This window comes from Arachis stenosperma, chromosome 3 (genome assembly GCF_014773155.1).
Source record: "Arachis stenosperma cultivar V10309 chromosome 3, arast.V10309.gnm1.PFL2, whole genome shotgun sequence".
In the NCBI taxonomy this organism is placed as follows: domain Eukaryota; kingdom Viridiplantae; phylum Streptophyta; class Magnoliopsida; order Fabales; family Fabaceae; genus Arachis; species Arachis stenosperma.
This window is the reverse complement of record NC_080379.1, coordinates 157307522-157331449: the sequence shown is the minus strand read 5'-3', so window position 1 is coordinate 157331449 and position 23928 is coordinate 157307522. Positions and strand designations below refer to the sequence as shown.

The 23928-nt window shown below is 36.6% G+C and overlaps 4 protein-coding genes and 1 non-coding gene across 17 annotated transcripts; 2 read left to right on the top strand and 3 right to left on the bottom strand.

Moving 5' to 3' along the window:
• Positions 1-2837: 2837 nt before the first annotated feature.
• LOC130970482 (dolichol-phosphate mannosyltransferase subunit 1) lies at positions 2838-5451 on the top strand. 2 transcript variants are annotated; one of them, XM_057896579.1, is made up of 9 exons: positions 2838-2921; positions 3253-3405; positions 3649-3748; positions 3842-3875; positions 3942-4018; positions 4216-4241; positions 4342-4506; positions 4603-4717; positions 5318-5451. In XM_057896579.1, the coding sequence occupies exons 2-9, from the start codon at positions 3296-3298 to the stop codon at positions 5420-5422; spliced, it is 732 nt and encodes a 243-aa protein (XP_057752562.1). In that variant the 5' UTR covers positions 2838-2921; positions 3253-3295; the 3' UTR covers positions 5423-5451. The 2 variants fall into 2 exon arrangements, with proteins under 2 accessions (XP_057752562.1, XP_057752563.1); XM_057896580.1 differs by having other exon boundaries at positions 2885-3112.
• An 811-nt stretch (positions 5452-6262) lies between these two features.
• On the top strand, positions 6263-9171 carry LOC130969206 (magnesium-chelatase subunit ChlI, chloroplastic). Of its 5 annotated transcripts, none has more exons than XM_057894845.1 (5): positions 6263-6537; positions 6674-6762; positions 6912-7030; positions 7554-7663; positions 8041-9171. In XM_057894845.1, exons 3-5 carry the CDS (start codon positions 6934-6936, stop codon positions 9091-9093), a joined length of 1260 nt encoding a protein of 419 aa, XP_057750828.1. In that variant the 5' UTR covers positions 6263-6537; positions 6674-6762; positions 6912-6933; the 3' UTR covers positions 9094-9171. The 5 variants fall into 5 exon arrangements, with proteins under 5 accessions (XP_057750828.1, XP_057750826.1, XP_057750829.1 ...); XM_057894843.1 differs by having other exon boundaries at positions 6674-6783; XM_057894846.1 differs by having other exon boundaries at positions 6674-6803.
• A 1777-nt stretch (positions 9172-10948) lies between these two features.
• On the bottom strand, positions 10949-13571 carry LOC130970401 (nudix hydrolase 15, mitochondrial-like). 2 transcript variants are annotated; one of them, XM_057896478.1, is made up of 5 exons: positions 12949-13571; positions 12574-12716; positions 11837-11956; positions 11560-11754; positions 10949-11467 (listed from the first exon to the last, which is right to left on the bottom strand). In XM_057896478.1, the coding sequence occupies exons 1-5, from the start codon at positions 13337-13339 to the stop codon at positions 11462-11464; spliced, it is 855 nt and encodes a 284-aa protein (XP_057752461.1). In that variant the 5' UTR covers positions 13340-13571; the 3' UTR covers positions 10949-11461. The 2 variants fall into 2 exon arrangements, with proteins under 2 accessions (XP_057752461.1, XP_057752460.1); XM_057896477.1 differs by having other exon boundaries at positions 10949-11754; positions 12949-13570.
• Positions 13572-13774: 203 nt separating this feature from the next.
• Positions 13775-16122, bottom strand: LOC130970287 (protein IQ-DOMAIN 9-like). Of its 7 annotated transcripts, none has more exons than XM_057896323.1 (6): positions 15913-16122; positions 15622-15739; positions 15165-15323; positions 14754-15042; positions 14421-14534; positions 13775-14325 (listed from the first exon to the last, which is right to left on the bottom strand). In XM_057896323.1, the coding sequence occupies exons 3-6, from the start codon at positions 15260-15262 to the stop codon at positions 13984-13986; spliced, it is 843 nt and encodes a 280-aa protein (XP_057752306.1). In that variant the 5' UTR covers positions 15263-15323; positions 15622-15739; positions 15913-16122; the 3' UTR covers positions 13775-13983. The 7 variants fall into 7 exon arrangements, with proteins under 7 accessions (XP_057752306.1, XP_057752304.1, XP_057752308.1 ...); XM_057896321.1 differs by having other exon boundaries at positions 14754-14981; XM_057896325.1 differs by having other exon boundaries at positions 15165-15313.
• Positions 16123-16530: 408 nt separating this feature from the next.
• TRNAI-UAU (transfer RNA isoleucine (anticodon UAU)) lies at positions 16531-16604 on the bottom strand. The gene has a single exon. It is a non-coding gene; the product is annotated as a tRNA-Ile (tRNA).
• Between the last annotated feature and the right edge of the window lie 7324 nt (positions 16605-23928).

Here is a 23928-nt window from a genome sequence, read left to right as displayed (position 1 = left end):
CGATGGCTGCTGTGCGATGGAGGCTTCGAAGGTTGCACTGGCTGCTACGCGATGGAGGCGAAGTGAGCGAGCACGAGGCGGTGGCTATTTGAAGGAACGACGACGGCGGCGGCACGAGACGGTGACTAGACGGAGGTGAGTTCGATGAGATTGAGGAGCCCTCTCTTGACTGAGTGTGTGTGCGAGAGTGAGAGGACTGAAGAGCTCGATTAGGGCTTGGCTGTGCGACGGAGTAATAGTTAGGGATTTTTGGGGATTGAAACGGCAACGTTTAGTTGCCTTCTCTAAAAACCAGTCGGGTCACGGTTCAGTTCGACCAACCGATTCATGGGTTCGTGTCTATTGTTCGAACCGCTTTTCTCAACGGTTCACGGTTCGACCGGCCGATTCGAACCGATTTTCAAAACATTGATTTTAAGTATTTAACTACAACAAATACTAGATAGCCTATTTTTTTTAAGCCCAAGGTATACAATGTCGGCGTCCGACTTTTTTCGGACGCGGAGCATCCAACTTAAAGCCCAGTGGTAACTAATATGTTGGCGTGAAATTTAAGCCCAATATCACATTCATTTTCTCATTTTTTAAAATAATAATATCACGTTTATAAAAAAAAATATCACGACCAAAATAATAATAATATAATATAATATTTTTCATCTTTTTTCTATCAATAATAAAAATAACATTTTTCGACCAAAAAAATTATTTATTTTTAGAATAAATTAATTTAAAAAATACTGAAGTTTTTGTTTTTTAAATGAAAAAAAGAGGAAAAAGATATTATGTTATTAACAAATAGATACATATTTTTTAAGGGCAAATTACGTGCATAAATTAAAGGTAAAAAAAATTACAGATATCACTCAAATGAAATTACATTATGTGCATGTTTCTAAACAGTGTATCTATATAAATCGAATGAGTTATATTCGATTTACAATAACTAATAGTAAATCGAATTTGGGCATTTCGATTTAGTGTTATAAATATAAATCGAACCGACTTTGTCGAGTTACTAGGAGAGCACATGATTTGGATGTCACATAAAAGTAAATCGAAACAAGTCATTTCGAACTAGCACATAGTTTTTAGATACAAGTTAAATCAAAACAGGCTACATCGAATTAGCACATGGTTTTTTATTTCAAGGTAAATCGAATCAGGGCAGATTGATTTATACGGATGTTAGTCGAACATAAATCTATAATGCTTAATTCGATTTATCATTATTCCAGTTATATATAGAGTTTGAATTCATTTCATTCGAAATACATTACACCTCCATACCTCACTAACTCTAAAAAAAAAAATCTAAAGAAAGTGACCCTACTCTTCAAGTTTGATAGCGTATAAATGGAAAATGACCCAAATTGAATCTATCGGTTGGATGGAGTCGCACATATTATTGATAGCATGCATGACGAGATTAGTATTTTTTTTTAAATTTAAGAAATAAACTGTTGTTAGTGATATTGAGTCACTTAGAATTTGATTATTAGAATTATTAGAATGTCTAAACTTAAAGTAGTAGTTAAAATATTGATTTAGGGTTGGTAGTGTGTTAGAAGATTGTTAGTGATATTGAACTGTTTGGTACTTGATTTTTATAATTAATCGTGGCGGGCTCTACATCATCATCATCCTCATCCTGAAATATATCTTCCACGCCATCCGATGCTCCACCCTGTCGGGATTCTGGGACCACATCATCAATGTCGGCCATCGCAATCGCAACATCAATTACGAGTCCAGTGTCAACCCTTTCTCTGCCACGAGTGCGATTTAGATCAGTATCGAAGGACAAGGAGGCTACCAAAACTGCCTCAGACTCAATCACGGGCAGAGATGAAGAGGCATCAACAGGCCTCAAACTTGAGCCGGCTGCCGTGGATGAAGGTAAAGAATTCCAGTTAGAACCTCCTGAACTAGAGACCACATCCACAAGTTTGGCCAATAGCTCAGGGGTCCTCACCTCCAGAAATTGCCGACGACAATGGAATAGAACTTTCAAATCTTCGTCGCTACTTATGACGAACAAATCATACTTCACATCATCTCGCAAAACGGATCGAAATTTTGTAGAATAATTTCTCCATCCGTTTCACGCCTTGCAACCCTAGTTTTCGGATTATAGTATCCTGAAACTCGGTGAAACTCGTCGAAGGTTTCATGAAAACACTAAGCGAATCCTTATCAGTAAACTTAATTCTGGAATGCGTTTTTTTCTTAATCGACCCTCTATAGTGCACCAAAACTAAGAAACTCTCATCACTAGCCATTGTTATTTATACACATTTGTACCCTACTAAATCGAATTACTCAGCATCCATTTATATATGTTGCTGAAACTTTAATAAATCTGCCTCACCTAATTCAATTTATTCACGTTGATTGAGAAGGAGGTGAATCGAATTAAATTACTTCGATTTACTTGAAAACATTCCAACTATACATAAATCGAATGGAACAAATTCAATTTATATGAAAACGTAGTCCTACATACATAAATCGAAGGAAGTTATTTCGATTTACATAGAACTATGCTAAATCAAATTTGCCTGATTTGATTTATATAAAAATGTCATCTAAAAACATACACTTAACGATTTTTTATTTGGGTGATACACTAATTTTTTTCTTGCTTTTGGTTTATGCATGTGATTTGTCCTATTTTTTACTCTTTTTTGTATTAAAATGGAGAGTTATTAAGGAGAATACTAAAAGACCATAGGAATTTTGAGTATGAATTAAAATACATATTAAATTATTAAATTAAAAAAATTAGATAAATAATTAAATAATAAACAAAAACAATAAATTATATGGATATCTGGGTATTTCTCGAGTTATTAATATTATTAATAGGAACTAGGGAGGGAACCCGCAGCTGAATTAGGTGCCGCTGCGTGGATCCTAAGGTTAGTTCATCTCTCCCTCAATTTTCTTCAATCTTGCGATAGAATTTGCCCAATGGAATCTATTGATTCACGTCAAGGCTTTTTCGTCACCGAGAAAATAGCTTTCCCCTTCTGACAAATTTTGCACCTTGATGATCCACAAGTGATTTTGCATATCCTCCAGTTGCTAGGTTGAATTCGAGAAGCCACTGGTTGTCATGATTCTGTCTCCTTACTGATCTTTTGAGATTTTAATATTTGAATGCTGATTTTTCTGCTTAACCGTTTTACTTTCCCTAATGAATTGTTGTTTTATTGTATGTTTTCCTTTTAATCTATGATAACTCATCAGATTGACAAACTCAGCATTGGGTGGCTTTGGTCTCCGTTAGAGAATGGATGGACTGAATAAGAATCAAGCAAACAAGTACAGTATAATTGTTCCTACGTACAATGAACGGCTCAACATTGGTCTCATAGTTTACCTCATCTTCAAGCATCTTAAGTAAGTTTTCCATTCTCTTCATGGCTCTTGCAATCCGCTTCTTCAGTTGACCGTATTCCTATGGGTATAAATTTATAATTTGCATCACCAATTTTGTATTTTGAGCTTGCTCCCTTGTGGAAAAGGTTGACAAAGAGTAGTCATTTTGTTATGCTTTTGTGTTTCATGTGAAAATTTCAGAAAACCATATTCATACCGTGTTTATCTTTCTTTATGGACACTCCTTTTCGTTTCCCAATTTAGGGATGTTGATTTTGAAGTTATCGTTGTGGATGATGGGAGTCCTGATGGTACCCAGGATATAGTAATACAACTGCAGAAAGTTTATGGAGAAGATCGAATTGTAAGCTCTACGAGTTAAACAACTAGTTATCTTTGATTTTCCCCCCTTTGTTTTTATCATTTAGGATAATCGAGCTTATTTCTTTGGTTCCAGCTTTTAAGACCGAGAGCTAAGAAGCTGGGTTTAGGTATGTACCTGATACTTTTGCTAAATGATCTTGATTGTATTGGCCTTTGATACAATTCATGTGCAGGAACTGCTTATATTCATGGCATGAAGCATGCATCTGGAAATTTTGTTGTCATCATGGATGCTGATCTGTCACACCATGTAAGTTTTGCTGTATACATGTAAATGACAGATTGTGGTTATTAATAGTGATTAAATTTGGAAATAAATACTGAAAAATAAGAGAGAATAATTAGGTGAACTTCATTTTAGTTTAGACAATTATTAGTATGAGAAATGTGTTAACCTCTTCTTATCTTTTTATGTTTCTTTATCTGATCTGTTTAGTTCTTCTGCAGCCAAAATATTTGCCAAGATTCATTAGGTAAGAGAAGCTTTCAATAATTCATTTCTTGCTCTGTTTTGAACTGCCTATGCCATCTTTATATGAGTACCTGTTACTATTGATCTCTCATGTTTTTCAGCAAGCAGAAGGAAACTAGAGCAGATATAGTTACTGGTACTCGTTATGTTAAAGGTGGTGGTGTGCACGGATGGAATCTTATGCGCAAACTAACAAGCAGGGGAGCAAATGTTCTTGCTCAAACATTTTTATGGCCCGGTGTCTCAGATTTGACAGGATCATTTAGGTATTGATCTTGATAATTTGTAATAAATACATTGTTGAGAGTAAGTTTCTCCCTTGTTTCCATGATTTGAAATAAATTTATTCTTGTTCTTTGTAGACTTTATAGGAAGTCTGTTCTTGAAGACATCATTAGTTGCTGTGTTAGTAAGGGATATGTCTTTCAAATGGAGATGATAGTAAGAGCATCCAGAAAAGGATACCATATTGAAGAGGTACATTTACATAATGACGTTTATAATATAGGTTAACCTGGTTGTTTTGTTGACTTTCATTAGTTCATAGCTCTTGATTTAGATGTGTATTAGCGTTGATCATTTGTATACAACATACAAGTGTGTGCTTTATTTTGAGACAATTAGTGCACTGTCGGTGCTAGTTGCCACTGTAGTTGTGCCTTTGACGGTCAACTAGTGAAATTTACCTTAACGTACAAAAGTAGATAGGCCTTGGTCTTCAGTAGGTATCCATGAGATTTGGAACGATGTTGAACACATAAACAAATCATAAAAGAAACATTTTCTAATAGCACTGAATTGGCTGGACATTGGAATTCTTCTCAGGGTTGGCTCTATTCTTTTCTATTGATCTTTCTCTTTTTGTGAGTTATATTATTTGCTTGCCACTAGGCATAAACATGACCGGTAGTTTAATATAGCGAAGTAAGCACTTAATGATTAGATAAAACAATGATGCTACAAAATTTCACATTTGAATCTACGTATGAAACATCTCTCATGATGGCAACTTGAGGACTGGGTGACTAAGAGTTCATAATTCACTTTGGAGCTGACTTTAGTTTCGCATACATACAGGTTCCAATCACATTTGTTGATAGAGTATTTGGAAGTTCAAAACTTGGTGGATCGGAGATTGTTGAATACCTGAAAGGCCTAGCATATCTTTTGGTGACAACATAAAAAGATAAATCCTCCATGTGTCATTTTTTTTGTATGTTTTTTTTTTGGGGGTGGTTATTTATTTACAAATAATGACATAAGCTTCTTGGTAGAATGTTATCATTTGTTTCTCTAATTTAGTAGGAAGCATTTGTATGGTTCCGTGTGTATACAATTTTTTGTGGAATTTGTGATTTTAAGTATTTAACCATCTTGTTCGGTTTTTGCTGAAGTTATGACACTGAGCTTTTCTTGAAATGTTCACACTCACTATTAGCTCACATCGGGCTTAAAATAATTAATTTACCATGTGGTAATATTTAAGCCATCTGTATATTATTTTTATTAAAATTTTATTCTTCATCACGTGCTATTTGTATATTTTTTTCTATGGTATTATTTAATTTAGCATGTTAAAGATTAATTCATTGCAAATTAAAAGAGTTAAAGATTGATTCATTGCAAATTAAAATTCTGTTTAAAAGTTTATTGTTGTCTAATTACTTGTTATATGCACAAGATAAAATTTAAATATTACTTAAACTAACGAGTGAGCTAATCACTAGTTAAATCTAAGTTAGTTGCGTTTATTTATTTATTTTTTGTTTATGATATTTTCTAGTCTCATAGATTAAAGACTAATTTATCACGAATTTAAGTTTTATTTGAAAATTTATTATTGGTCAAATAAGGTGCTATATATAAAATGGAAATTGAGTTGCTATATATAAAGTGGAAATTTAAATTTCTTATGCTTGCTTAAATGAGTGACCAGAGGACAAAATAATACATGTTGGTTAAAAAACAAAAAATAACAAATGAGAAAATTTATAAAAAAAATTGAAATAAAAAAGGAAAAAGGAGATGTGACCCGAATATTGCAAATGCGAAATCATCCACTTTCTTATCCTCAGGTAGCCTCACCCTCAAACCTGTTTGCACTTTTCACCAGAGACACTCTCCGGCCTCTGCTCCTCCTGTGCTCGCCGCCACTGCTGCTTCAGCTCCTTCCCCTCACGTTCGCCGTGGTGTTTACTACGTTAGTGGTCGGTGGTGCTCCGTCTTTGCCTGTGCTTCTCCGCCATTCGCATCTGCTTCTGCTCCGCCATTTCTTCCGCTTCCTCTCTCCCCTTCGGGTACATCTTCACTCCGCCAGTCACCCTTCTTTTTAATGCTTTGACAATAAATAATTGTGATTAATATGATTTTAACAATTATTACAGTAACAATAAGAATGTGATAATGAGATTGATTTTGTTTTGGCGCGTTCAGTGAAGTGCTCAACACATTCCTTCTTCTTCAGCCTCTGTTCGGATTCAAGTCTTTGCTGATTTCAGTGCTCATCACACTCTCATTCAAGTGTATAGCTGATTTCGTAATCGGTTTGTTACTTGTGTAATTGGTTAATAACCGGTTTTCTCATTTAAAACCAGTTTTATTTACTAACCTAAATCAAATTTCTAGTTAACTGAAATCAGGTTTGGTTTTTTGGTTAACCTTAACCATGTAGAGCTACTGCATACTAACTGAATATGGCGTCCATGCTCGGCACTTCCTCAATTGCACTCTTTCCTTCTCGTTCCAGATGCCAATCTTCCCCTTCTGTCCACGCTCTCTCTCTAACCACAGGTACAATTCATTAACAGACACTTCACTATTTGTAACCTATATCATATCCCAATTTACATGGCCAGCAAATATTATCATTTTTGGCCAAGGCCAGCAATAATTTTCACCCATATTTACAGGTGTTTTGCACACAAGAAGTATAATGTTTTCACTTATATTTATTAGAGTTTTGTACACATGAATCGATATAGTTTGCACTCACATTTTTCAGGGTTTGCATACATAAATTAGTAAAATTTTTATTTGTTAAATACAATTTAGTATTTATGCTGGTCAAATGATGGCTAAAAATATTAAAAATTGTTGGCCCCAAGACTTTTTCTGTTTTTTTTTTGTCCTCCCATTATTTTGGGTGTTTATAGCCTAATAGGAAAACCCATTTCATATCTGTTCTTTTGTGCCGAATCTCTTTAACTTTTATCAGCTTGGGGAGTTTCTACATGGAAATGAAAGGTGGGTGCTTGTTGCGCTTGCAGGTACTGTATAACTTGTTATTGATATTGGATGGGTTTTGGCTTTGCAGGGCAGGTATTTGGGCGCAAGTTTTACGGACGAATTGGATTTCATGGCATAAAGGGAAGGCCTCAATTCTCAGTTGCCAGTGTTGCCACTGAAGTTAACTCTGTAGAACAGGTACATAAGGGATATTCCAGTTTTTATGACAGAGTTTCTTCCATTATTCATACATGGAAAGTAAAATGCTTTGTAAAATCTTAAAACTACTAGTTTTCGGCTTTGGATTCATAGTCAGGGGAAGCATTGATCGAACTTAATATGTATAAAACACTTGATACGAAGCTTATGTGTATAATACCATAGTGTATAAATCCTTTCCTTTTTAAATTTTTATACCATAGTGTATAATACCATAGCTTCCCATTGTTGTTCCTGTAAAGGCTACACTTGATATATATTTGAAAGTCCATTACAAACAAGGAATCTGGTCTTTGTAGTTCTTAATTTTTTTTATCTGTATGTGCTTTCCAACTCTCTGATCTTATCATATTCAGGCTCAGAAGATTGCTTCTAAAGAGAGCCAGAGGCCGGTGTACCCATTTTCTGCTATAGTTGGACAGGATGAGATGAAGCTTTGCCTTCTCCTAAATGTGATCGATCCCAAGATTGGTGGTGTGATGATCATGGGGGATAGGGGAACTGGGAAATCCACAACAGTTAGGTCACTGGTTGATTTGCTTCCTGAGATCAAGGTTGTTGCTGGTGACCCATACAATTCAGATCCTCAAGATCCGGAATTCATGGGCATTGAAGTGAGAGAGCGGGTGCTGAAAGGAGAGCAACTCGAGGTTGTGTACACCAAAATTAACATGGTTGATTTGCCATTGGGTGCTACAGAAGATAGAGTGTGTGGGACAATTGACATTGAGAAAGCACTAACTGAGGGTGTGAAGGCATTTGAGCCTGGCCTACTGGCTAAAGCCAACAGGGGAATACTATATGTTGATGAAGTTAATCTTTTGGATGATCACTTGGTGGATGTCTTATTGGATTCCGCCGCATCAGGTTGGAACACAGTGGAGAGAGAGGGAATTTCAATCTCACATCCAGCTCGGTTCATACTCATTGGTTCAGGCAACCCGGAAGAAGGTGAGCTCCGGCCTCAACTGCTGGACAGGTTTGGAATGCATGCTCAAGTTGGGACTGTGAGGGACGCGGAGCTAAGAGTGAAGATTGTGGAGGAGAGGGCTAGATTCGACAAGAATCCAAAGGAGTTCCGAGATTCCTACAAAGCTGAGCAAGATAAGCTCCAGCAACAAATTGCCTCAGCAAGGAGTGCCCTCCCATCTGTTCAAATTGATCAGGATCTCAAGGTGAAGATCTCCAAGGTTTGTGCTGACTTGAATGTGGATGGATTAAGAGGAGACATAGTAACCAATAGGGCTGCAAAAGCTCTTGCTGCTTTGAAGGGAAGAGACAAAGTAAGCGCAGAGGATATTGCTACTGTCATCCCTAACTGCTTGAGGCACAGGCTTAGAAAGGATCCCTTGGAATCGATAGACTCAGGTTTACTTGTTATTGAGAAATTTTACGAGGTATTTAGCTGATTGTGGAATAACATATAAACATTATATGCCATATAGTATTCACTAAAGATATTATTATCACCTTACTATTTACATTTTCATCTGTTGTCCTGGGACATTCATGTATAAACAAATTCTGGTAGTACAAGTTCTACATCTCTGCGTTTAGAAGGAGAATTGTGATTGAGAGACATAACTAAATTTTGTTTTAGGATTGTGTTTGATTTAAGGTGTACAGGATTATCTTATGTTTTAGTATCCTATTTAGTTTAAGATATAAATATAAAGATTGCTACAAATAAAATTACTTAAATACCTAATTGGAAAAAACAAAATAAACCCTAATCCATTTTCCCTTTCCCCGTTCTCGACAATGATTATTCCACTTGGGAGTCTTGAAGCCTGATAAACTTGCAAAGATCTCCAATCTCGGGCGGCAATAGCTAGAGGCTCGTCATATTTTGCACATTTGCTTTTTACAACCCCTTCAGAAACATCAATTTCTTTTGCTTCCTCTTCGATTTGTGCACATTTTTTTAAGCTCCTTCAATTTGTATTCAAAATGCTCCTTTTTTTATTTCTGTTTTCTTCGGCTAGCTCTCTCTATTTGAGCGATGGCAATGGCGGCGTCCTCCTGGGCCGTCGTCGCCTTCTTCCTCTTCTCCCCTGCTCGCCGGCACGGTCGGTCTCTCTCTCTCTCTCTCTCTCTATACCAGCATTCTCCTCTCTCTCGTTCACTCTTCCTCTTCCTTTTTGCGTTGATGGCGACGAAGGTATTCAACCCGCCAGTGCTGTGCCTTCCCCCTCCTCTCTTATAATTTTGGTTCAGTCATCAGCCTCTCATCAATCACCGAGGGTTAAAAACTTAAAATTGAAATTTGAAAAGTTAAACAAGCGAATTTTTAAAAAGAAATATTATAAAAAATTTTAGTATCTATCTCAATAAACTTTAGTTCGTGAGGAGATTGAAATTGTATCCTAAAAGTGAAATTTTAATTTTAATGTCTAATTATTCTAGAAACAAACAAAACTTTAAAGATAAAGTCATTAGAGAAGTTAATACCCAAATTGAATTTTAAAATTTAAATTAATCTAAATTGGACCCTCAAATTTATATTAATCACTATGCTCATCTCCATTAATGGTATGTTGATTTGGTACAAAATAACATCGTTTTATATTGGCATTTTATCTTCAACGAAATGACATCGTTTTACGCGAACGAGGTTAAAACACATCTACCTCCGTCATTGTAAAATGACATCATTTTTTTAAAGATTGAGTATCAATATAAAATAACGTTTTGTTTTATCGAATCTAATAAGTTAACATGCCAAAATAGCAATGCCTCGTACGAATATGAACTTAGGGACTAATGTGAATTATAATTACAAATATTAAAATCCGATTTGGATCAATTGACATTTTAGGAGTCAATTTAATCCTGCCTTCAAATTTTAGAGAACAAACTGAATATTATCTCATTTGTAGAGAGTTTATACATTTAAGACATCTCTCATTTCATGAGTTAATTTTTGTGGTTGAATTAAGTCCATTTAATCTCAATTCTAATACCTAGGCCTTTTGTGTTTTCAGTTTGGACTTTACATCAATAAAAGGAGTGTGCTTCCTTATTTTATAGATTTCTTTTTTTTTTTTGGGAGGGCAGAAGAGGCAAAAAGCAGAAGGGGGGGGGGGGGGGTTGTTTTGGGTGTGGGGGTTGAGTGCTTTGCAGTACTCTTGCTAAAATGTAAATATCATCTTCTAACCTTTATAAAGAATTGTCCACACACCATAATCTCTATCTATATTATTCGGTAGTTTTCCTTGTTCTGTTGCACGATGCATTTATCAGCAAGCGTCCAGGCAGTACTCATCTGGCATTTACCACGATTTACAGTGGGTCGTCACAAACTTTTAGTGTTGAACATATAAAGTTCAACTCAAAAGTCATAAAATAACTACTATACGCCCTCCAACCTTAACCCAGCATTACGTAGTCAGTGTAGGATGGTACATGGCATGCGGCTCTTTCTTACATAACAAGTGACAATTAAGCCTAATTATATTGTAACCTATAAATTCAATTTCAACAGAAAAAAAAAAACCAAACATCTAGACCCATAAATGTTACTTTCTTTATCAATGGTGTAATCAGGCACTGGATCAGAGTATCAGACACACAACACATGAGTAAGACTACCATGAATCCTGGAGATGACAAAACAAACTGACCATGGTACCTGAGGAAAAAGAACAATATTCAGGAAATGCTTCTAGGATTCGTTGATATCCGCGCCTTCTTAAGTGGTCTCGAAACCCTCAACTTCATCATACCCTTTTCCTTTCTTTCAGTAAATATAAAACAGCTTCCTTTGACTCAAGAAATTTATAGCTGTGTAAAATATTATTGTAGGACGAACAAATATTAATGACAAGTTACAGTAAATATTGAACTCAACGCATTACAGTATCCTTAGTTAAAACCTTTGGAACTTTGAATTTAGGATTCTGCTCCATGAAAGCTGGTTCCCGTTTGTACACAACTGACGCAGCCCTAATCAATATACCAGCAGTTAAACCCCATATGAGGTAGTTTGTATGCTCAGTTTCATAGTCGAAGTAATGTATCAAATACTTCTCTCCCATCCACTCCCTCTCCTCCTGATTCCGATTTTCATCCTGATTCAAGCAACATCATCAGAAAACCTGTAAAAGAAATGTCAATAATTTAGAAGACACAGAGAAAGAAACTAGACCGCACCTTCAGAAACATCTCCAGAGGTGCATCAAATACTGCGTCCACTTCTGCAGGATTTAGAACCGGTTTGAATGCTTTCTTGTCATGAAGTATGCCAATGACTGGAACCACTCTGAGGAGGTGCTACAAAAGAAGCATGATAGGGAGCTGCTGGTAAATTTCCTATCAAACACTTATAATCTGAAGAAGATGAGATTTAGCCTAACTAAAAGGAGTCCAAATCATCTAACATCAGTTGTTACAGATTAAATAACAGCTGGTGACTATACTAACTAGTGAAATGAAATATGCATAGAAATGAGGATCCTCTAGCATATCATTTATAGATTTCTATTTCCAGAAATAACGAGTGAATTGGAACTGAATCATAACCCCTCAATCATAACAAAGGGGATGTATCTCATTATCAACCCATTGACGAGTCATTAGAGTTACACAGACGTCAATATCTTATGAAGCAATTAGTATATAAGACAATAATCACATTAACATTAATTAACAATTACTATTTTACTGAAATCATCTAGTTGCATAATCAAAATAAATCAAGAACCCTGAGTTTCACCAATCAGTGACCTGTGGAAACCAAAAATCAACATTCTCTTAAAAGTGTCAGAATTCTACAGCTAAAATCCAAATCACACACAACTGGAGAATACACAGTTTTGCTTTAAAAACACAAGCAAGCCAGGGATCTGTCTATCAAATTATCCAAGTATCAAATAAAATAGAACACACACCTTAGACAAGAATGGTTCAAGAACAGTAACAACATTGACAAGTTCAGGGTCCAACCCAATTTCCTCCTTTGCCTCTCTCTTTGCAGTGTCCCCATCATCCTTATCCCCTTCCTCTGCTTTCCCACCGGGCAAAGCCACTTCACCTGAACACTTAATTCACAGAACCTTAATTGCAAAACTAATTAAGCTGAATTTACACGAAGATTTAATTTTGATACACAATTATCCAATTCAATATTGTATTACATATGTACACATGATGCTACCCTATCATATGATCACCATAACAAAAATTCAAAATTAATCTCTTTGAGACAATTTCTCAAACAATTGACCTGCAAACAAACAACCACTCTCAAAAAATACAGGACCTACCGGAGTGAGAGGAGAGCTTAGAAGAGCGCTTAGTGAGTATAACCCTAAGATCACCGGCATCCCCTTCAAAGAGGCAGATCAAAACAGCAGCCCTCTTTGGTCTGAACTTTTCAGGGTTCTGAGCCACTGGTGTGGCCGATTCAGGAAATCCCACTTGGGAAACAACCTTACCGCTCCCACACTCTTCTTCATTGCTCTGTTCCTCAACCTCCTCCGAAAAAGGCGGTGGCTTGTAGAATCGGAGCTGCTGCGCCAAAGCCCGAAGCTTCTGGGATCCTCCTTCGTGGAAGTTGGAAGAACAAGAAGAAGAAGAAGAATCCATGAATTTGGAGAGAGATGCTCTGGGTAATAATAACGGTGTTGATAATAACGCTCTCAGAATGGAAACCATGTGTGCGCTAGCTGCTATCGCCTATACTATATTACATGCTATATCAAATAATTATGGTTTTTGACTTTTTTCCCCACTTTTATGTTGATACATTTTTGAAGATATGGAACATTAGTATGTTAATTGTTATGGTGGTTGAGTTTACCATTTCTTCTTCAGTGATAACAGAATTGGCAGAAGAACCTATTATGATTAGCCTCAAACACTCCGGAAAAAAAATATAATGCGAAGAATGATTTGTCTAAAAATAAAAAATTCAGAATTAATTTGGAAGTTAAAATTTATGGGAACTAAATTATTAAAATAAAAAAATAAGACAATAATAATTTTTAGCCTTTTAGGTGGCTGGGTGGTCAATGGATGTTTGGTGGAAAGCATATAAATCCAAGTAATTATTGCCATATAATATGAAAACCAGGGGCCCAGTTGCTAAGGGAAATTAGTCCATGTCATAAGCTTGATATTACAGTTTGAATGTCTACTCTTTTTAGAAAGACAAGTCTGTTGGTTCTCTAATTTTGTGAATATTTGATCAATTTGGAACACTGAAGTAACATAAAAACACAAGGAAGGAAAAAAAATGTTACACAATAGGCTTGAATTAAATGAAAACTGCATATTATGAGTGCCAGCCACATGAGATTTCATTGCTTTCCTTCATGCACCACCATGTTCTGTGTGGTTGGGTAAGATAGTCTCCTAGCTTTTGTAGACCCTTTTGCACTACCTAAAGAAGGAGGAGTGCCTTTTACATTAGGTGAAGGAGCTTTAACTGAAACTTGTTCATTTGGTGTCAATGCGTTCTTATCCTTCTGACCTTGGCTTGAGTACTTATTTTGAGCTTTCTTGGGACTCACGGTTAGGTTGGGGATGCGGCTTTCCCACGGGCGAGCCGCAATCCAGCACTCCTTCCAGCTCCAACCCCAGTTAGCTTTGCCAAGTTCATAACTGCCTAGCCCTTGACTCTGACTACAGTTAGCCCTCCACTGTGTGTATATATAATTGGCTTTCAGTTGTGTCAGGGGAAATAAACAAGATCATGCACTTCAGATGAGACTCATGTTCTAAGGTGTTAACCTACCTGATGAGAAAAGGCATAAGCCATGGCTCTTTCCCTCTTAACTGCTGCTTCTTCTCTCTGATGTAGCCTTGCAACGATTTCCTCCATGGTTTCAGGGCCTCCACACCAATCCACCTATGAATCAGATAAGAGAGTATCTAAAGAGGGGTTCAAATAAGTTCATCTATCTATTGACTTTAATAAAATTAGTACATTAACAAGATTTTCACTAGGTAATATCACATTGTAAAAAGTGTTCTGTAAAGAAGCATTTGTTTTAAAAAGGGAAAATGTTCCTTTATGAAAACTTTCTAGCTTTACAAGCTAGCATACCACAATGTATGGGAAGGTTACCTCCAGATCATGGAGCTTTGCTTCAAGCTTTAGCTGTGAATCCAGTTTCTTCCGCCTGATCCTGTCTTCTGTCACCATACAGATTCGGCGAGCTCTAATATCTGTCTGTATCTTACTCCATGAATGAAGATAATTTATGGCTGTAGTAGCTTGTTTTCTAACAGAGTAACCTTCTGTCAGAATCTTTAGTTTTGCCAATCCTTTTAATCGGCCTAAAGATTTTCTAGCCTGTAGAATTCGAATGTCGTCTTGGTAAAACGAAAAAAAAGTAGATGGCTTTAAGAAAGATCTGTAAATAAATGTTAAGCATATTATCCAGAGTTGAACAACAAAATATGAAATGGGAAGCATGCTTGGCAGGGAGGTGCTAAATCAATGATCTCAAATTGTTACTCTGAATTTTTGACATACCTTGTATGCCCGGAATGCCATCTGTATTCTTGTTGCAGCAATAGTTTCAAGTGGTACCCCAGAGGACACAAGATTTTCACTTGCAGTACTAGTTCCATTTGCTGAACCACTAGACTCTCTTTCTGTATTATTCTTTATCTTCAATGAAGCTAAAGATCCCTATGTCAAATTATTAGCAGATGTATGGAAATAGAAACTTTCTTGTTAGAACTTAAAAGTGAACAACCCTCATATGAAGTAGATTTCATATCATTGTAATTAAGGACTTGATGCTAATCAAGTTAAAACTTCATTTGTATCGGCCTTGTTGGTAGTAAGACATACATGAACTTCAAATCTCTCTACATAGTGGTACTACATAGTTTTACATAATCATTTTGACTCTCATGCAATGAAATCCTGGACTAGGATGAGTTATTAATGAAGGTAAAATTGACACAAAGAAAGTGTGCTGTACCTTTGATTTCTTTGATCTGCTTTGTTTTGATTTTCTTAATCGAATGATTGTCTTAAACCAATGGCCTGAACCCATGCTTGATGTGAAGTAAGTAACTTCTTTCAAATGGACATAAACCCTGGTAGTAATTTTAGTTGAAACTATGATCTACCTACCATACAGAACAACAAAAAAAGAAATAACAAAACTGCAGATCAAAGATAAAAATACATATTAAGAACTTATTAATGGAAGTATGAAACCAAATACATGTTGATCCAACAAAGATGAATCTGCTTGAGAATGACTTACCAAGAAATGGGAAGTGTCCAAGGAAAGCTCAAAAGAGAAAAGAGAAATAGAGATGAAGGGTCAGAAGTAAAAGGTGAGTGGGTGTAGAATATGAGATGCCATGACCCCTACACCACCATTGATTTGTTGACATTATGATGTGGAAGGAGAAAAAGATACAAACTAAACCAAACAAAAAGGAGAGAGAACAAACAGTACATACACAAGCACACACACACTCTCTCTCTCTCAATCAAAGAATCAACCAGCCATTTATGCAGAACATAAGGCCCACAAGAGAAAAGAGATGGCCATTGGTGTGCATGTTTAGTCTCAAGAGACTGAGAGACAAGAGAATAACGTAACGTTGTTATGTGACAGTGTGACACTGTTGGTTGGAAAGTTTTGGTGAATGCAAAGTTACAGCGACAAGCACTGCACAACAAACTGTGATAACAAAATACCTTGATACTTGATAGTGAACCTCTCACGGGGGTTTGCTTTTTTGTGAATGATATCTTCTCATCTTGTGTTTGCTTTCTTGTATTCATCTATTGGAGCAATTAACTGTTTCTATGGTGATAGATCATGTCCTAATGCAGATAAATAGATAGCATCTATCAAGCTTAAAAAAGCTAATGGTCCCGGCGAGGCTCGAACTCGCGACCTTCGGCTCATAAGACCAACGCTCTAACCAACTGAGCTACGGGACCATACATTTGTAATGATATTACTTTTTATATTTCAAATGATTAAAAATAAACTTCCTTTGCAAAATGATCTCTCTTTTTATATGCTACTGATTTTTTTCCTACAAGTATATATATACTTTCATGTAATTATGTGTGTGTATCTTTTATAAACCTGTATACACTAACATATAGAGAATATTTTCAAAAAATAAATTTGATTGTCAAGACAATATAGTATTTGTTCCGGGGCTTACCTAGAACCGGACGGTGGTTGGACTTGTTTGAGGCCCAAGCGCTGGAGGAGTGTGGTCTCCGACTTGGTTTACGTCTGGGAGCCGCCTCCGAGTTGTGTGTTCCAAGAGATGGGGGGTGGTACCTGCAAAGACACTCCGATGCCTAAGTCAGCATGGGATTAAGCAGGTTTAGAATGTATTGGAACTTAGAGATACCTGAGGGGTGTCAGGGTATTTATAGTGGTGATCCAATAACCACCGTTGGAGTAGTGCCACCTTTTTAGGTGGATAACTGTCCCTTTTATCTAGGGATTGTTGGGATATGGCTTCTAGAAGTGGTTAGAGAGATTTTAGGGGCAGTTACTTATTTGAATAAGTGTTATCTGCCAGCTATCTCTTGAGCCCGACTTCTTTGGAAAGAAGTCTGTGTTGAGTCCGACCTCTTCTAAAGAGGTCGGTGAATAACGAAGGCCAATCTTTGGATTGGGCCTTTTGGTGTATTTGGACCTGAGCCTTAGTGTTGGGCCAGTGTATGAACAGTGCCCCTACTCGAGTTCAATCTCTTTTTCTTAAGAGTTGGATTCGAGTATTTAAACTCGGGCTTGTAGGCTCTGTATAATTGGTTTTAGCACATCTTACTTAACCAAAGAATACTTCTTGTTCTAGTTTCGTACAACTCGTTCAATTCGAGTTGTTTTGAGGATACATGACTTGTTTTAATACAAATCACCTTTCTGAAACTTATTCTGATTTCTTACGACTTGTTTTGATACAAATCGTTTATTTCAAAACTCGTATTTTTTAGTATAACCTCATCTAGCTCGTTCGATGCGAGTAGTTTTAAGGTCTTACGATTTGTTTCATTTCAAATCGTTTAATTAAAACGTGGCTATTTCTTGATCTAATTTCATACAACTCATTTAAATTCGAGCTGTTTTTTAGGACTTCACAACTTGTTTCAAGTACAAATTGTTTATTTTGAGTCCTTTTAAACTATCAGATCATCTTTATAACCATCGGACTTCGTTGCTTTATCCATTATGCCCCTGCTCGAGGTCGAGTTTTATGAAGTCGGACTCGAGCAATCAAGCAGAAAGGATTTTCGAATGAAGCATTTTTTTGTTGAACTCATTCATTCTGAGTTTTCTAGATGACTTGTTTTTTATACAAGTCACTTTTTTGAAGCACAACTTGTTATATATCAAGTTGTTTTACGCAATTTATTTTAATACAAATTACTTAGATCATATGGTTATTTTTTACTTGATTTTGTTCAACTCATGGGCTTGAGTTGTTTTAAATCATCAAGCCGTATTATAACCATTGGACACCAATTTATACCTCGTCGCTTTATCCGAGCGACCATTGAAAAGGCCAGCTTGTGATTTTTGCGCTTTGTCGAGCATAAATTGGCGCCTTAGGTGAAAGGATTATATGCTTATTCCCTCCCCTTTCTAGTTTTTACAAGGTTGTCGTCCTTGTGTATGATACAACTTGTTTTATCCAAGTTGTTTTGGAGGATAGTTTTTACGTTTCGATTTTGTTTAGAAACGTTTACAATCCTTCCTTTTTAACTCGTTTCTATACAAGTCGTTTGGTTGAAGTGATTCATTTTGATACAAATCACTTTTAAAGCTTTGCTTTTAGATAGACACGACTTGTGCTTAACACAATTTCGTTGAAAATATGGTTGACTGGCATAACTCGTTTAATCCAAGTTATCCTTATGTTGTTGTGAATGCTAGAACGAGTTTTCTTGGAACAACTTGTTTTTGTGAAAGTGTTCCATTTTATACGACTAGGTCGTTTACTTTTAGAACTTGTAGAGATGAGATTGTGGGCTTGAGATTTTGTACGATCCATTTGTTATCCGTGTGGATCGAGTTGTTAGATCGTATTTATGCCTCAAGGGGCATATTTAGTTAAGTTACTTTTGCGACTTGTTCTAAACACAACTTTTTCAACCCGTTTGGCCCGAGCTGTTTCGAGGTGTTTTCTTTCCAATTCGCATATGTAACTTCTTTCCACCAATTGGTTCCTCGTCGCTTCATCCAGGTGATTTCTATATAATCGGCCCGTGATTTTCGCGGTTTATCGAGCTTCAATTGGTGTGTGTTAATTGTAGAAAATCAATTTTCATAAGGAATTGTTTTATCTCCTTATGTTGGCGGTGTGTTGCGACCTGGGTAGTTTTTCACCCTCGAAGTTAGACACTTTGTAGTAGCCCTTTTCTAAGATTTCAGTAATCTTAGAAAAAACCTTTTTGATCTTTATTTTGAAAAACCTTTTTCTTGGCTGACTGTCCCTTTCTTTAAGTTAAGTTTTCCTTAATAACTCGGGACAGCCTTTTGCCTTAGTGCTTTCAATAGGTTTCCTGATCTCTTTTTTGTATTCCTTATACTCAATTTTTGATTTATTGAGCTCTTATGATTTAGGTTATTTTTGCGATGCGTTTCCCTTTTTCTCGGTTTTTCCGACTTGTAAGTCAGATAATTTCCGAGTTTATTACGATCGACTTTTATAACCTCTTTACACCGACTTGTACCTCGTCGTTTTATCCTGACGACCATCTAGGTCGGTTCATGGGATTTTCACGCTTTGTCGAGCTTAAGTCGGCGCGTTTCGTAGAAAGAAAGAAAAACGAGAAGGAATTTATAAGAGATAAAAGATCTTTATTTATTTGCGAAGGTACTTTTATTGCTACTAAGGGTTTCTCACTATCTATGATCCTTTAGTCTCTACTACGATGCCTCGTTAAAAACCCTTCTTCAGAAAAAATCCTTTAATTTTTGGGGAAAAAATCATGAAGTTGGAAAAAGAGTACATCAGGGAGTAGAGTTCGTTTTTAGTACCTTTTCATGCCACGACCTTGGTAGCTCGGTGCTGTTTAAGTCAGTCACCTTGTAATAACCTTTTCCTAAGATCTCAGTAATCTTGTAGGGTCCTATCCTTTTGTTGTCAGCTTTCATTTGCCCGCACTCAGTAGCCTGATATTTTTTCTTATCAAGATGAGGTCTTTTGCGGCGAATCTCGTAGCCATCCTTTGTCTCAAGAGCTCTTTCCTTATCTGAGTTTGCTCTCGGGCTTCTGGAAGGGGGTCACGTTCTTCTTTCGTGCTCTAGCATCATTGTAGAATGTTGCCTTTAGTTTTTAATAATTTTGGACTTAGCTTTCATGATAAGCCAGTGCCCCTACTCGAGGTCGAGCTTCATAAAGCCGGACTCGAGTATTCAGTCATGCCATTCTTGAATCTTACTATTTGTTGCTATGTGACTTCTACAAGTTATTTTGGACTCTCTTTTTGGGAGGTCGGATAACTTGTTTTATACTTGTTGTGTCAACTTAGTAAGGTCGGATCCTTATCTCTTGACTCGAGGAGGCATTCTTATAAATCGCCATCCTTTTTTCAATTTGTTTTAAACAAATTGTTGTGAGGTCGGATTTACATCCTCTTCGTATTGATGTTTGATTATGGTCACACTGTCCTCAAGTTATTTTTGCAATTCGTTTCAGGTTTGCCCCTTGCCAGCTTGTTTTAGTACAAGTGGCTTAATGAGGTTAGACCACGATTTGTATTTATAACTTCTTACACCCTTTGGATCTTGTCACTTCAAAAAGGTGTGCATCAGGAAGTAAGGTGCACTTTTTAGCTGTAGTATCCCTTTTGTTGTAGACATGGCACAATCTAGGTAGATTGTTTTCGAGTAAGTCGAGTATGTTGTAGTAGTTCTTTTTCAAGTCTTAAGTGACTTTGTTGGGATCTTTTTTGGTGTTGGCCTTTCTTCGTCCGATTTTGGTTTTAAGAAAGAAGTCGGACTTTTCTTTGTAAGCTCTTAAAGGAAGTCGGATTTTTATTTGTAGACTTGAATCCTCAGAGGAGGTCAAATTACCTTCATAAGCTTGGATCTTTAGAAGAGGTCGGATTTTTCTTTCTAAGCTTGGAAAGAGGTCGGAATTTCTTTCTAAGCTTGGAGGTTTTCGACCTCATTGTAGACCCTGATCTTTAAAAGAAGTCGGAATCTCTTTCTGATATTCTTCGAGGCTTTTGACCTCATTGTAGAGTTGATCGTGAAAGAGGTCGGATTTTTTACAGACTCCAAAACGAGGTCGGATTTTTTCCTTGTCGGATCTAAAGAGGTCGGATTCTTCTGAGCAATGAGGTTTTAGACCTCATTGTAGAGTCTGACCTTTAAAAGAAGTCGGACTTTTTTCGTGGGATCTAAAAGAGGTCGGTTTTTTTTTGTGAGCTCCAGCTCATCCGACCTTGTTGTAAAGTCTGGCCTTTTAAAGAGGTCGGACTTTTCTTCTTGAGCTCTCTAAAAGAGGTCGGATTTTCTTTGGTGAGCTCCCAACTCATCCGACTTTATTGTAAAGTCTGACCTTTAAAAGAGGTCGGACTTTTATTCGTGAGCTCTCTAAAAGAGGTCGGATTTTCTTTGGTGAGCTCCCAACTCATCCGACCTTATTGTAAAGTCTGACCTTTAAAAAGAGGTCGGACTTTTATTCGTGAGTTCTCTAAAAGAGGTCGGATTTTCTTTGTGAGCTCCCGGCTCATCTGACCTTTGAAGAAAAGTCTGACCATCATTCCCTCCAATGAAGACTGGGCCTTTGTCGCTCCGACTTTCTTTTTTCTTTGGATCAGATTCCAGTTTTCTTCCTGGAAGACATCCATCTTTATTGGTGTGCAAACAACATCAAATTCTACCGCAGGAATATTTCTTTCCATATTCATTGGCAGTGATGTAATTTGTGAGCAACCAACGAAAGATGTACCCAGTGAATTTTTCGTGTTATTCACTGCTCTGTTGTAATTGATATGTGAATCCAATGAAGAAAAACTGGATTCATCACTTCATTGTCGGATTGGGTTGCATTCAAATGGATTGATGCTGCACTTTTTGGCATAAGTTGAAAAGAAAGGTTTCATTGTTTTTATCAACAACGTTTTCCCTTTTTTCTTCAATTACTGACTAATATGGGATATTTTATTTATTTATAAAACCTGTGTATTTGGAACATTCAACTGCTCCATTCCATGAGTGGGTATCATGGATTTTTCCGAGATTGTAAGTCGGCACAGATGCCATTGTCCATCCTATTTCACGAAGAGGTTGGGATTAGTCACGTTCCCTTTTCCTCTTTTTTTTTTCTTCACGTAACTTCTTTTGCCAATTGAATTTTCTGAATTGAAAATTCTTTTATTCAATTGGCTTTCGAGTTCATTTTTTTTTCAAGTAACTTCTTTTGCCAATTGAATTTTCTGAATTGAAAATTCTTTTATTCAATTGGCTTTCGAGTTCTTTTTTTTTTTCACGTAACTTCTTTTGCCAATTGAATTTTCTGAATTGAAAATTCTTTTATTCAATTGGCTTTCGAGTTCGTCTTGGTTTGCCTTCTACAATAGCCTTGGGATGTTGCTTTCTTCTCTTTTTGTTTGATTTAATCCAATTTAACTGTAGAAGTAGAATCATCATCCCTATTTGATATCCTCTCTCCATTGGGAGAAGTTTTTACGGGATTTCTGGTATCCATAGAAACTGTACTCCAGCTTCTTTTTAACATGCTTTCATCTTATTCATGTCGAGAGGTTGTCCGACCATCTTGTTGATCATCCGCCATTATCAAGGATTGAGCTCCGGGTCCCCGGCAACGGCGCCAATGTTCCGGGGCTTACCTAGAACCGGACGGTGGTTGGACTTGTTTGAGGCCCAAGCGCTGGAGGAGTGTGGTCTCCGACTTGGTTTACGTCTGGGAGCCGCCTCCGAGTTGTGTGTTCCAAGAGATGGGGGGTGGTACCTGCAAAGACACTCCGATGCCTAAGTCAGCATGGGATTAAGCAGGTTTAGAATGTATTGGAACTTAGAGATACCTGAGGGGTGTCAGGGTATTTATAGTGGTGATCCAATAACCACCGTTGGAGTAGTGCCACCTTTTTAGGTGGATAACCGTCCCTTTTATCTAGGGATTGTTGGGATATGGCTTCTAGAAGTGGTTAGAGAGATTTTAGGGGCAGTTACTTATTTGAATAAGTGTTATCTGCCAGCTATCTCTTGAGCCCGACTTCTTTGGAAAGAAGTCTGTGTTGAGTCCGACCTCTTCTAAAGAGGTCGGTGAATAACGAAGGCCAATCTTTGGATTGGGCCTTTTGGTGTATTTGGACCTGAGTCTTAGTGTTGGGCCAGTGTATGAACAGTATTTAATTTTGATAATCTGATTTAAGCACACACATCGATCACTTTCATCAGGTTGCTCCCTAATCCACCCAAAACATAGACTTAGAAACTGAGCAGAAAACACATCAACTAACAACTTTGTTGGTTTTCCGTTCGTAAAGTAGAAACATTGGTTTTCGATGGAAAATTTTTGAAGTGTTTTGGAAATTTGCCTTGAGGTTGTTGAGTGTCACCTTCTATACATAGTTATTGATTGGTGATGTTGGAACAACAAATAAGTATTTTCGGCCTTCTCTTCTCATAATAGATAGAGAAAAAAATGTGAGGCTTTAAATTAAAAGTTAAACCAAATCCTACGTTGCTCATTTACATAATAAAGGGATTAACTAAGTCTATGGTAACTATAACTCCTAAGTAACTGATTCAGCATGCTATCAAGTATCAATATTGCAACTATGTTACCTTAACATTTGACCTTTAATTATTTTGCTTGTTATTATTCTTTTGCGTTTAAATTCATTCAAAACCGCCTCTACTATATAGAAAAAATGTGGCAAAACTTAGAAGCGTGGGAGGGGAGGAAATTAGTATGGCATTTTCCGTCTTGACTTGAATATTATATTATTATGTATGTTAAAGTAAAAATTGTTAGAACGAGTCAAAAATCAAAATATATACCAATATATGGAGACTTTTATAGGCCATAGCATATATAATATAGTATACAATTTGGATATTGTTTTAAACTTTTAATTAGTATATCAGAGGAGATTATTTGTTAAGAGTATTCTTTTACGGTTTGGATTTTATACTAAAATCAGTCATTGAAATAAAATACATATTAGAATATAAAATTATGAAAATGAGTTAAATAACATATATTTATGCACAAATATGCGATAATCGATTTTAGTATACAAATAATAATTTTAAATATTT